Source organism: Ursus americanus, chromosome X, assembly GCF_024610735.1.
Source record: "Ursus americanus isolate L20-20 chromosome X, mUrsAme1.1.p, whole genome shotgun sequence".
Taxonomy (NCBI): domain Eukaryota; kingdom Metazoa; phylum Chordata; class Mammalia; order Carnivora; family Ursidae; genus Ursus; species Ursus americanus.
The window spans coordinates 122,677,020-122,689,543 of record NC_142164.1 but is presented as its reverse complement, the minus strand read 5'-3'; the positions used below and the strand labels follow the sequence as shown (position 1 = coordinate 122,689,543).

The window sequence follows — 12,524 nt, the reverse complement described above, 5'->3', positions numbered from 1 at the left end:
CTGTAAAGTGAGAAGCATGTTCCCTGTAGTGGGTTCTTGACAGGGATGTGAGGCAAGTGGACAGAGATGGCAGATCTCAGATCGTAACTGTCCTCTTCGTCAGCTGCCTATGTGTCTTTGGGGGTGTTCTCTGGTCCCCCTCATTTCCTGTAGGGCTGGAGACAGAACGGCCTGGGGCACCATTTCCCTTTTTGAGATTTTAAAGAGCTGCTTTCTGGGAAGTGGGAGAACAGAGCAGGGAGGAACGCAGGCCTTGCTCGAAGCTGGGCCCGGCGTTCTGGGGAAGCCCCACCTGCAACGTGCTGTCCCACCACCACCCCTTCTGCTCTCTCTCCACTGTGTAGAAACAAGGCTTGTTCCTTGGACATGGTGAGATGGGACGGATCTGCTCCACACTGCGGAGACTGGCTGCCTTCTACAGGTGAGTGGGGCGATGCAGCCTGTTCCCTGGGGGGGACACACACGCAACCTCCAAGCCGTGTGTCTGCTACCTTACTCTGACAGGTGTCCCTGTGTCCCAGGTGAGGTGGGGAGGGCTCAGACCTTTGGGGGTGTTCTGTGGGTGTGCCCGGTGGCTCTGGTGGGGCCCTTCCTGCCCATCTGGGCCCTGAGCCACGTCCCCAGGAGCTGGGACTGCCTCACCAAGCAGGTGCTGGATGTCATACTGAAGGGAGCCCAGCTCAGCCATCTGGGGTGGGTGTCCCCTCAGTCCTCCAGGAGGTGATCCCTCTGCTCCAGTGTTCACAGCTCACCTGGGGGACGTTGGAGCTCCTGGCGGGGTTGGGCCCTAAAACTCCTCGTGTGTGTTTCTGGTCAGTGCCCACGACCTGAGCAGCTGGAACCTGTATGAGAAGATGGACAGCCTGCTGACCTTCCGTAGGCACCAGGGCAGTCTGCCCACTGAGGTGAGGGCGGAGGGTGCAGGGGTGGGTCCTTGTTGGGGAGAGGAGGGCGTTCTGAGAGGAGAGAAGGGTTCTGAGGGGAGGGAAGCATGGGGGGGAGGGTCCTGAGGGAGAGAAGGGTCCTGAGGGGAGGGTCCTTGTTGGGGGAGGGGGGAGGGGTTCTGAGAGGAGAGAGGGTCCTGAGGAGAGGGAAGCATGGGGGGAGGGTCCTGAGGGGAGGGAAACATGGGAGGGGAGGGTATTGAGGGGAGGGAAGAGTCCTTGGGGGTGGCTGCAGATCTGGGGTGGGAAGAGTCCTGTGGGGGAAGCGGGAGTGGGCATCCTGAGGGGAGAAGAACCCTGGGGGGAGGGGCGAATGGTCATGAGGGGAGGGGAAGAAGGGTCCTGAGAGGAGGGAAGCATGGTGGGGAGGGTCCTGAGGGGAGGGAAGGGTCCTTGGGGGCGGCAGCAGATGTGGGGTGGGAAGAGTCCTGGGGGGGTTGGCGTCCTGAGGGGAGAGAAGAATCCTGGGTGTGTGGGGAGGAATGGTCCTGAGGGGAGAGAAGGGTTCTGAGGGGAGGGAAGCATTGGGGGAGGGTCCTGATGGGAGGGAAGCATGGGGGAGGGTCATGAGGGGAGGGAAGAATCCTGGGCCAGGGGAGTGGTTCTGAGGGGAAGGGAGAGAAGGGTCCTGAGGGGTGGCGGATCCTGAGGGGGAAGTCTTGAGGAGAGAAGAGTCTTGAGGGGGGCAGTAGGGTCCTGAGAGGGGATAGATTTTGGGGGAGGAGGGCCCTGGGTCCTGGTCAGGGGAAGGGTCCTGAGGAGAGAGAAGGGTGGGGGGGGCAGATCCTGGGGGAGGAAGGTTGTGGGAGTGGAGGAGAGGTAGGGTCCTGGGGGGAGGCAGATTCTGGGGGGAAAGGGCCCTGGGGGGCTCTGATGGAGGGGAGAGGGTCCTGAGAGAGCAGTGGGGTCCTGAAGGGAAAGAAAGGTCCTGAGGGGGGAGGAGGGTTCTGAAGGGAGAGGAGGGTCCTGAGGGGGGAGGAGGGTCCTGAGGGGGGAGGGGCAGGTACTAGGTAAGGAGTCTCCATGACAGGCCTCACGCCCCACAGGTTGTCCACTGCGCGCTGCAGTGCACCTACTACGCGCTGCTATGGCAGATTGTCGCGGCCACGGACCGACTGCCGCCCCAGGTGGGTGAGGGGCGCAGAGGAGGTCAGGTGTGTGGTGTGTGGTAGTGTGTGAGGAAGGGGAGATGAAGTGAAGTGGGACAGGGACTGCATTGCCCAGGGTCTGGCCTGGGCTCCTGGCCCTTTGGGCTCTGACATGGGAGCTGACCTTGGGCCATGGCCGACCCGGCCATGCATCCTGTCCACGCACCGTGCAGAGTGAGGCTCAGGTGATCTCTGAGCACCTGCTCCTGTGTGCTGGGTGAGACCCTTATCCTTGGCTGCTGGCCAGGCCGTTTGGGGCCAACCACACTTTGGGGCTGTATTTATGGTTTCCTGGAAATCTGCAGGCCTGAGTTCCTCAGGTCATAGTGTAGACCAGTGGGGAGAAGAAAATGGTGTGGGGGACAATGGAGATACAGGGAGGGGGTGGGGGTGGGGGAGGGGGAGGGGGCATGGGGGTCAAGATGGGGGAGGGGATGGGGAGGGAGATGGGGGATGTGAGGTGAAGATGGGGGAGGGGATGGGCAGGGAGACGGGGGAAGGGGTACACGTGGGGGAGAGGGGTGTGAGGGAGGGTGGGAAGTGGAGGAGGAGGGTGAACGTGAGGGCGAAGTTAGTCTGTTGGGATGTACTTGCTGGCTGGGTCACCTGAGGTGGGCAGGTACCTGGTGAGCTCGCTCACGGGCTCACCTGACGGGAGGCACCTGCCTGGTGGCTGGCAGGAGGCGCTCCTGGACTTGAGGAAGAGGCTGATGAAGTTCTGCCTGGTCTGTCGCGTATACCTGAACCACCAGAGCAAGGTGCTGAGTGAGAAGGTGAGTGTGTCGCTCTCTGTCCTCACCGGCCGCTCGCGGGGCTGGAGCAGTAAGAGGAGGGGCGTGAGAACACACGTGCGTGGGAAGATCGGGCCGTTCGTGCTTTACGTGATGCCGTTTCCTCATCGCACTGTGTGTCTCATGGTGACATTTCTCCTCCAACCATGTCCAGTCGTGTGAGCATCTTGGTTACGTGAACTGGTCTGCACGGCCCCGGTTTATGGGAGCCCGCGTCCACACCCCCGGCTTACGGGAACCCGTGTGCATGCCCCCGATTGACGGGAGCACAGAGCCCGTGCCCACGCCCCTGGTTTACGGGAACCCATGTGCATGCCCCCGATTGACGGGAGCACAGAGCCCGTGCCCACGCCCCCGGTTTACGGGAACCCATGTGCATGCCCCCGATTGACGGGAGCACAGAGCCCGCGTCCATGCCCCGGGTTTACGGGAACCCGTGTGCACGCCCCGTTCATACCACCACACCCTCCCGGCAGCCGCTCCTGTGATCGGATACCAGTGCCGTGGTGGTGGACATGCTTGGCGTTACTCCTGACCACCGTGTCTCTGCTGGTTTCCGTGCTGGAAATCTTCCGGGCGATCTCCTGTCTCCGGGGAAGCCGTTCTAAAGGCTTCGTGACGCCTGGCCCAGCCACCCCGCTTCCTGCCACCTTATGAGCTCGGTCACCTGCCTGCTTTCTTGCCATGTGGGTGTGAATTTTAAATAGACCCTCTCCCGTGATCTTAGATAAAACCTAGGTCCCGTTTGACCCTTGACTACTCAGGAGATTGAGCTTGTGTCTCTTTTTCCAGCCACGGACCTCTGTCTGTGACCCCCCAGCCCCCACCCCCGTCCCAAGTATGTGTCTGTGGTTTTCTGTCGGTGAGGCTTTGGTCACAGCCTTGACCCACGCCTCTCTCCTGCCCGGATGTTGGGGACATTTCCGTTCATGCTGTGTGTGGTGTTTCTGGTTTGTATGTTTGGGGCTGTCTGCCGCCTGTATGTTCTATGTCTCCGTGTTGTGTTTCCAGCATATAGCTTGCAAGGTGGGCTTCAGAGGGGGGATGTTTTCAAGGGGCCGGGTGCTGAACCCCTCCCCGCGCTGTGGGTCTCGCCCAATCTTGGGCTGCCCTGGGAGGCTGCGAGAGGGGCGGACGGGACCTGTCCCTGTCGCTGCCCTCTCACCCCCCCACCTCCTCACACCTCCTCAGGCCTTCATCCTGCTCTGTGACCTGCTGCTCATCCTGAGCCACCAGGGCCCTGAGGAGGACACGGGCCTGGGGCTGCTGTTCTTTGTCCCCGATCACGTCCTGCAGTGCAAGCTGCTCACCTTTGTCAGGGAGCACGTGTTCCTGGAGGAGACAGGAGCCACAGGTCAGCCTCCCAGGGACCTGAAGGGGAAGGGGGAGGGACCTCGGAGTGGGGATACCTGGGGCAGCTCGGAGGCAGGAGGGCAGATGGGGGCCTGGGGGGTGAGGTTGGGGGGACCTCGGGGGTAGGACATAGGTGGGGCACCCGAGGGGCAGGAGAGCAGGTGGGGGCCTGGGGTGGGAGGTGGATGGGCCTTGTGGGGTGATCTGGCTCCCTGGGATCTGGAGCTGCATTTCCCACGCGTCTGTCTTCTTCGTTCACGCTGCCACGGAAGGGTCGGGGGAGCCCTGACCAGGTAGTCAGGACCTGGAAACACAGGGACCGCGCGGCCCTCGGTGCTTCCCGTGTGGTCCTGGGTCTGCCCTCTGGGGGTCGGCATGTCTGCTGGTGGTTCTGACCCCCTGCTGTCCCGGCACCGGTCCCCGAGACGATGCTGGCACCCCTGAGCCCTCTGTGGATCAGACTCCCTGCCATGCCCGTGCCGTGCCCCCGCCTGCCCCATGGCCGCCCCACGGCAAGGGGGCCCCAGGAAGACAAAGCAGAGAGCGGGCTGTCTCCCCAGGTGCCAGCAGAGTTTACAACGAGGAGGATGCGGACGAGCTGTATGAGCTGTTCCACCGGAGAAACATGCTGGCCGTGTTCTGTAAGCTCATCGTCTGCAACGTGCTGGAGATGAGCGTGGCTGCCGACATCTACCAGTTCTACCTGAAGGTCTCTGCCCGGCTCTCCCATCCCCGCGGCCCGAGCTCACCCTCCCCCGCCCACTGCTCTCCTGTGTAAGACACAGAATTGGGGTAAAAGATTCCAAATGCACGGAGAACATGAGTGGAAAGTACCCACAGACATACGGACTCACTGTCGCTAACCCGTTCTCCCTTTTCCTTCACCACCTCCCCTGGATGAGCCCACCTGTGTGCGTGTGGGCGGCATCCCTGTGAGTGTCTCTTAAGCATTTTTATGTCACTAATATCTCTTCCCAAACGTAACTCCTAGGGGTATTTTCATTTAGGACATCACGTTTTGTCTTTTAAAACTATGCGGTCTTGTTCAGGGAAGCATCGCTGTTTTAATTTCATTCTTTCCTTACTACTGAGATTGAATGCAAGCCTTGTGAGGCCAGGGACTTGGTATTTTTGGCTTTGATCATTGATATATCCCAAGTGATTATCATCAGTGCCTGGTATTGACAGGAGCCCAGAAGTTTTGATGAATGCATGGATGCGTAAATGGAGGTGTGGATGAGTGGATGGATAGATGGGTGGGTAGATAAATAGATGAATAGATGGATGGATGAGTGGGTACGTGGTTGGATTGATAAATGGGTGGATGGACAGATGGAGGGACAGGTAAATGGTTGGATAAATGGATGGACAGGTGGATGGAGGGATGGATGGATGAATGGATGGATGGATGGATAAATGGATGGATGGATGGATGGATGGATGGATGGATGGATGGATGGATGGATGGATAAATGGATGGGTGGGTGGGTGGATGGATGGATAAATGGATGGACAGGTGGATGGAGGGATGGATGGATGGATGGATGGATGGATGGATGGATGGATGGATGGATAAATGGGTGGGTGGGTGGGTGGATGGATAAATGGGTGGATGGATGGATAAATGGATGGACAGGTGGGTGGATGGATGGATGGATGGATGGACAGGTGGATGGAGGGATGGATGGATGGATGGATGGATGGATGGATGGATGGATGGATGGATAAATGGGTGGGTGGGTGGGTGGATGGATAAATGGGTGGATGGATGGATAAATGGATGGACAGGTGGGTGGATGGATGGATAAATGGGTGGATAGATGGGTGGATAGATGAGTGGATGGGGAGATAAATGGATGGGTGAATAGGTACATCTATCAATCACTGTCACTTCTTTTCAGAAATCATTATTTCAAGACCTTTTGGTGTCTTGTAATATGATGAAGACGTTAGCCCTTTGTTATTTGTGGGATATACGTTCCCTCGATTACTTTTTAATTCTGAGTTACATTTTTGTGATGGTGTTTCTCTTCTTCCTGTTTTAAGCTCACACAGTCCTGAGCTTTATGGCTTGGGGTGTAAGGACAGTCTTGCCTGGGTTTTCTCCTGAGTCCTGTGTGTTGGGGTGGTGCTATCCTCTCCCGGGACTTACGTCTCGCGCACTTGTGCGCCAAGTATGTGCCGGGGGCCGTGACGGCAGCTGCATGTTGTCGGACATCTGGTCGTCTCTTGCGGCTGTGCACCCGCGGGCTGGCTCAGCTCTGGCACTGGCAGGTCGGTGTGGCTCTGACAGGCCTCGCTCCCGCCCCGCAGTTCCCCAGGTGGCCCTACCCTCCCCATGGAAGGAGCACTCCTGGGGGGGCCAGCCAGTGCTGAGGGGCAGCTGGCCCCTGGACTATGACGCCCCACGACTCCGGCTTCCCCAGGTCGTGTGGGACGCACTGTCTCCCACTGGCCCAGGGCCTGGCCCCAACATAGGGCTCGAGTGCACAGCGGCATCCACGTCACAAAGTTCCTGGGATCCAGACAGTAGGTCTGAGCCGCGTGGCCACCCTCGGTTTGTAATTTTGGAACAGGGCGTAGGAAGGAGTCTGTGCTTCAGTGGTCACCGTGGTGACGGTCCTTTCCTTTGTTTCGTAGCATTACCACCACTTTGGCGACATCATCAAGGAGACCATGACCAGGACGAGGCAGAACGACAGGCTCCGCAACGCGCTGTCCCTGCTCCTGTGCCTGCAGCAGGTGAGCGCGTGTTCTGGAAGGCCCGACGGTACCCTGCCACCACCCCCGTGGCACCGAGTCGCTGCACGTCGCCCAGGCCTGCAGGGACACGCCGCCTCGGGCACACACTGGGCACGGCACCGCTGTGCCCCACTGCCCGCTCCTCCGGAGTCCTGCACTCGTCTGTGGTGCATGAGCTGCCGCTGGGGATGAGCGTGCACGCCGGCAGCCTGGCCGTCACAACGCGCCACGGACCACGGACCGACGGGGTGGCTGACACGTCAGACCCTATTCCTCCCGGTGTTGGAGACTGCGGTCCAAGGTCAGGGTGCCAGTGGGGTCAGGTTCTGGGGAGACCTCGAGGGTCACAGACGGCCCCCCTCCGACGTGTCCTCACGTGGCCATGGGTGGAACGCAAGAAGCTCTCTGGACACCCTAAGATTATGCCACCCCGCTGTGGGGGCCCCGCCATGCGGACCTCATCTACTCCCAGCCACCTCCCAAGGCCCCACCTCCCGGCAGCCCCCTTGGGGGCCACGCTTGCACGCGTGGACTCTGGGGGACTCAGTCCACCACAGCTGGCTTCCGTGGTCAGCCCCACCTCAGGGTCGTGGGACTTTTGGGTCAGGTTCCCCTGCTGTTCAAGGACAGGAAGAGACAGGAGGACGTGGTCACGGGTGTGTTGTGGGGAGACACGGCAGGTCAAGGTGTGTGCCCAGGGCTTCCTAGGTGGATGGGGTGTCACTCATCATCTGGTCCGGGAAGCGACTATGCTGCAGTGTTGGGCTGGACTGTCCCCCGGGGGCCTTCATGCGTGTCCTTGCACAGTGAGCTGGGCCTCCCAACAGTGACTCGGGGTGTCCCCCTCCCCTGTCCACTGACGCTCAGGGTGGGTGTCCCCTCTACCCCATCGACTGACCCCCAGGATGGGCAGCCCCCCTCCCCTGTCCACTGACGCCCCAGGGTGGGCATCCCCTCCCTCCCCTGTCCACTGACCCTCAGGGTAGGTGTCCCCCTCCCCTATCTACTGACCCCTCAGGGTGGGCATCCCCTCCCTCCCATGTCCACTGACCCCCCAGGGTGGGCATCTCCTCCCTCCCATGTCCACTGACCCCCAGGATGGGCGGCCCCCCTCTCCTGTCCACTGACCCCCCAGGGTGGGCATCCCCTCCCTCCCCTATCCACTGACCCCCCAGGGTGGGCATCCCCTCCCTCCCCTATCCACTGACCCCCCAGGGTGGGCATCCCCTCCCTCCCCTATCCACTGACCCCCCAGGGTGGGCATCCCCTCCCCCCCATGTCCACTGACCCTCAGGGTGGGTGTCCCCCTCCCCCATCCACTGACACCCATTGTTCCCCCACCCCCGTCCACTGACCCCCAGGGAGGGCATCCCCCCTCCCCCATCCAGTGACCCTCAGGGGGTCGCCCCTCCCCCATCCCTGACCCTGAGGGTGGGTGTCTGTCTTCTCCGTGTCACTGTCATGACACCGTGTTACTGCGTGTCGGGTGTCTGACCCTGGTTCTTCCATCCCTGTGGCAGCTGGTGTAGCCGGGTCCATGGAACCCACGACTCGGACACGTGGGTTGTTCCGTGCTCTGTTCTGCTTTCCCACGGGCGTGTGTCTGCCCCTAGTGTCAGGAGGGGTTACACACACGTGTGGGGAGTCCTCGCCGAGGCTGTGTGGGGTTACGTGGCAGCAGGGTCTCCGGACTCAACGGCGTCTGTCCCTTCTCTTCCTATTCCTGGTTTTGTGCTCCAAATCTGGGGCCCTCCCACCTGGCCTTGCGCTCTTTGCAAGGACGCCTTCGGTCCTCAGTGCTGGGGTCACGGTTCCCGACCCAGCCGATACTGCCGCCGTGGGTGCCACGGGTGCCGTGCTAGCCGTGGTCTCGTGTTTCTGTCTGGGGAATTGAGGCTCCATGAGTGTATCAGGAAGGGCCGGGTCTGCCGTCCCCTCTCCCAGTGTGGGTTCCTGGTCCTTGTCCTCCTGCTGCCTGTGGGCGCACTGGGCAGGCCTCTCCGTGGACACTTGGTGGACCGTCTGTGTCCCGTGGTTTTCCTGGGATACGGCTTCTCTTTCCCGTTTCTGAGGCCGTGCAGATTCCTGACCCCGACACCGAGGTCTGCATTTACGTTTGACTGTTTCTTGCCATTTCTTGTTCTCCTTTGGGAACGTCCTCTTTCCTCTTCCTCCTCGTAGGACGGGTCTGCGTGTATGACGCTGAGATGACACAGATTCCCCAGAGCAGGCATGGAACGTTGGTGGGACGTCCCTGCCACATCAGACCCCACGTGTCCCGTTCTGCGTGTGTTTTCTCTGTAAATCAGGAGCACCGTCCCCCTTGCTAGTTCTCTGTTAAGTCCAACACAGAGGAGCGGTCGCTGACCAGATGTGACGTTGGCGGCCTGGGTGTCCATGGGGCGTTGGCAGGCTCCCCGGCTCCCGCTATGCGTCCTGGTCTGTGCCGCCGTGATCCGGGCTCGCCTGGCATCCCGGCCTTGGGGTGGCTCTCTGGAGGAGGCCCTGTACCCGTCGTCTGCAGAGGTCATCGGCGAGGGGCGCCGTGTTCCAGGAGCTTGTCATTCATGTCTGCTGGGGGTGACGGGAGGTGACGGAGAGCCTTCTCTGGATGTTCTTGAACCTCGGTCCCCTGGGCGAGGGTGCTGCCCACTTGTCTCATGTTGACCACCAGTCCAGAAGGACGGGGTTCCTGGAAGTACGCAGGGGCGTAGGGGGAGGCCCGGCCCCCTCTGGTGGCATTGCTGTCTTGGGCAGAGACATGCGGGGCACAGGCCTGTCCCGCACCTGTAGGTTTCCAGCCTCTATGGGGCCTGTTGCGTGTGGGCAGCCCTGACCCCCTGCCCGCTGCACTCGGACGGCGGCGGGAAGGCCGCAGCTGTCCCTCCTTGGTGCAGACGTGGACCCTGACTCTGGGCACAGGGTCCTCCCACACTCTAGATGTGTGGTGCTCACTCCTGCAGAACACAGAGTACCTGCCACCCCCAGATGCTGGGACACAGGGTGCCTGACCCCACTCAGGCACGTGCCCCCCCACCCGCCGTTCTGGACACGGGGCCGCCCCCGCCTGCCCCTCGCGGCCCTGACCCCACGGCCCTTGTGCTCCCGCAGCTGTTCCAGAAGCACGTGGACACGTACGGGCTTGCCTATGACCCCATTGAGTTCATCTGTGGCCCCTTCTACTCCATCCGGCTGCTGGCCCGCCGCTTTGCGCTCACCCTTGGCTTCGACCGCGCCCGTGACGCTGCCCACCTCATCCACAGGTGCGTGTTGGGGAGGGGGTGCTCTGACAATGCCCCTGCCTGCACCCCGCTCCTGGTCTGAGCCCCCCTGGAGCCGCGCTCCCTGCTCTGACCCCCTGTCCCCCAGGTGAGCCCCTCCAGGCGCTGCGCTCCCCGGTCTGACCCCCTGTCCCCCAGGTGAGCCCCTCCAGGTGTCGCGCTCCCCAGTCTGACCCCCCGGTCCCCCAGGTGAGCCCCACCTGGCACCCCTACCCTACTCCTGAGCCTCTTGTGGCACTGCCTTTCCCGTGTGAGCAGAACCTGACGCCCACCCCCTCCGTGTCAGCTGACACCCCGTCCCCACACCCCATCCCCAGGCGCGGGCTGGCCTTTGCCTTCTCCGAGTCCCCGGTGCCTGAAGAGCTAGAGGCCCGCCAGCGCTTCCCAAACCTCAGCTTCCTGCTTGTGCTGGCCGAGTTCTCCTGCAAGATCCCACCAGCCGAGCGACAAGCTGCGTGAGTGCACTGGCTCCCGGGACCCCTGGGGGCTCCTGGGGGTGTGGGGGTGGGAGCCCCAGACAGTGGTGGGGGAGGAGGGGGATGCGGAAACCGGAAGATTATTGGGTGGGACGACCCTGCTGAGGGCTGCCTGTCGGGCTCCCTTCCCTGTGCTGACCCAGGGCTGCTGGGCTCTGGGCTGCAGGACTGAGCTCCGGCCACCAGGTGGTGCCCCTCCAGCCCGGCTCCTTAGCCCCCAGCAGGGAATGGACACAGGGGGGCCCGGTGGGTTCCTGGGGCCCTTGGCGGGGTCTCCTCTGACGTCCCCCTGCGACATCCACTCTTGCCCGCAGACTCGCCCACTTCCAGGACTCCATCCCCGAGGGCGTGCCTGTCTTTGGGGAGGGGGACATGAACCCCATGTTCGTCTACCGCAAGTCCCTGATGAGGACAGACTACGTGGCCCAGGGGGAGGAGGAGCCCGCCACCAACCCGTTTGACGCCATATGCAAAGACAGCAAGCGGCCCCAAGGTGGGGAGGGTGTCCGGGGTCGGGAGGGGTGGCCCTGGGGCCCTGTGGCTGACCGCTCCTGGCACTGCAGAGCTGCCTGTGGGGACGTGCTCCACCTGGACACCAGACACCCTGGCCAGCTCCAGCATGGGGGACAGAGAGCCGAGAAACTCCTCCAAGGGTCAGAAGTCCAACAGGTGAGGCCGTCGTCCTCCAGGTCAGGGGGGCGGGGGGGATGGGCTCTGCCCTCCATGGGGCAGCCTGTCGGGCCTCTTTCTGCCTGGTTTTGTGGTCAGCCTCGTGGGTTTCTCCAGAACAGAGCCTTGGGATGGCCGTGAAGGGATGTTGGTCTGATGGGGAATCCCGCGTGGGTCTGAGGCAGACATGGGGCTGGTCTGATGGGGGACCCATGTGGGTTTGAGGCAGAGATGTGGGTCCCATGTGGGTCTGAGACAGGGACAGGGGTCCCGCATGGGTCTGAGGCAGACATGGGGCTGGTCTGACGGGACCCGCGTGGGTCTGAGGCAGGGACGGAGCTATGTCTGGGGCAGGCACGTGTGTAGAGACTGTTCTCCTGTAAGAAAACGCTCCAGGGTGTAGCCAGGGGCTCTTCCCGTCTCCCCTCACTGCCCAGAACTGTGCACGTGTGCCCACAGTGCAAAATGGGATGTGACAGTGTAAGAGGAGCCACTGGTTGCCTGGGGGCTGTGTCTTGTCCACGTCTCTCTGTGTCCTGTGTTTTCCCACAGCTGTCCACACCTGTTCCCTGCAGGGCTCGCACACCCATGGGCTTCCTGCCATGGGCTGGGGCACTGCCTCGGTCTCCCTGGCAACCAGCCACCCTTTGTCTCTCGCAGGGACGTCTTTGATGTTGACTTCCTGTCATCAGAGGACTCTGAGAACTCTTCTAACGAAGACGTGGATGTGGAGGGCATCTCCGTCCACGAGGTCGGTGCGGGCTGGGCCTCTGGCTGGTGGCTGCGTGGGGGTGCTGACCTGGGCCTGCCTTTCCTGCTACGGCCCCCACATCCCAGGGTGGTGTAGAGGTGGGACGTCCCATCTGATGTGGCTTCTGTGCCCAATGGGGTGGGAGCAGGTCCATCTGCACATTCACAGAGGGGTCGGGGGGGCGGTACGGGGTCTGGTCAGCCAGCTCACCAGGTGTGTGCTGTGTGGACGATCACGGGAGGCTGCCAGGTTGGGGTTGGGGCAGGCCCCTGAGCCGTCCCAGGTGCGTGAGCACTCTGGGCTCACGTGGTGTGCTAGGGGCCCGAGGCTGGCAGGGTGTGGTCCCCATGCCCTGGCCTGCTTGGCTTA

The 12,524-nt window shown here is 62.0% G+C and overlaps 1 protein-coding gene across 2 annotated transcripts in view; it reads left to right on the top strand.

The window, feature by feature from the left end:
• The window catches only part of LOC123802729 (cohesin subunit SA-2-like), a 64,285-nt gene that overhangs the window by 51,195 nt on the left and 566 nt on the right, over positions 1-12,524 (top strand). For both annotated transcript variants that reach the window (XM_087859802.1, XM_087859801.1), the window contains exons 22-33: positions 345-421; positions 818-905; positions 1,991-2,071; positions 2,773-2,865; positions 4,075-4,237; positions 4,797-4,945; positions 6,877-6,978; positions 10,090-10,241; positions 10,577-10,714; positions 11,050-11,228; positions 11,299-11,404; positions 12,065-12,155. In XM_087859802.1, coding sequence (XP_087715928.1) covers positions 345-421; positions 818-905; positions 1,991-2,071; positions 2,773-2,865; positions 4,075-4,237; positions 4,797-4,945; positions 6,877-6,978; positions 10,090-10,241; positions 10,577-10,714; positions 11,050-11,228; positions 11,299-11,404; positions 12,065-12,155 — 1,419 coding nt within the window. The remainder of the gene's footprint in view (positions 1-344; positions 422-817; positions 906-1,990; positions 2,072-2,772; positions 2,866-4,074; positions 4,238-4,796; positions 4,946-6,876; positions 6,979-10,089; positions 10,242-10,576; positions 10,715-11,049; positions 11,229-11,298; positions 11,405-12,064; positions 12,156-12,524) is intronic.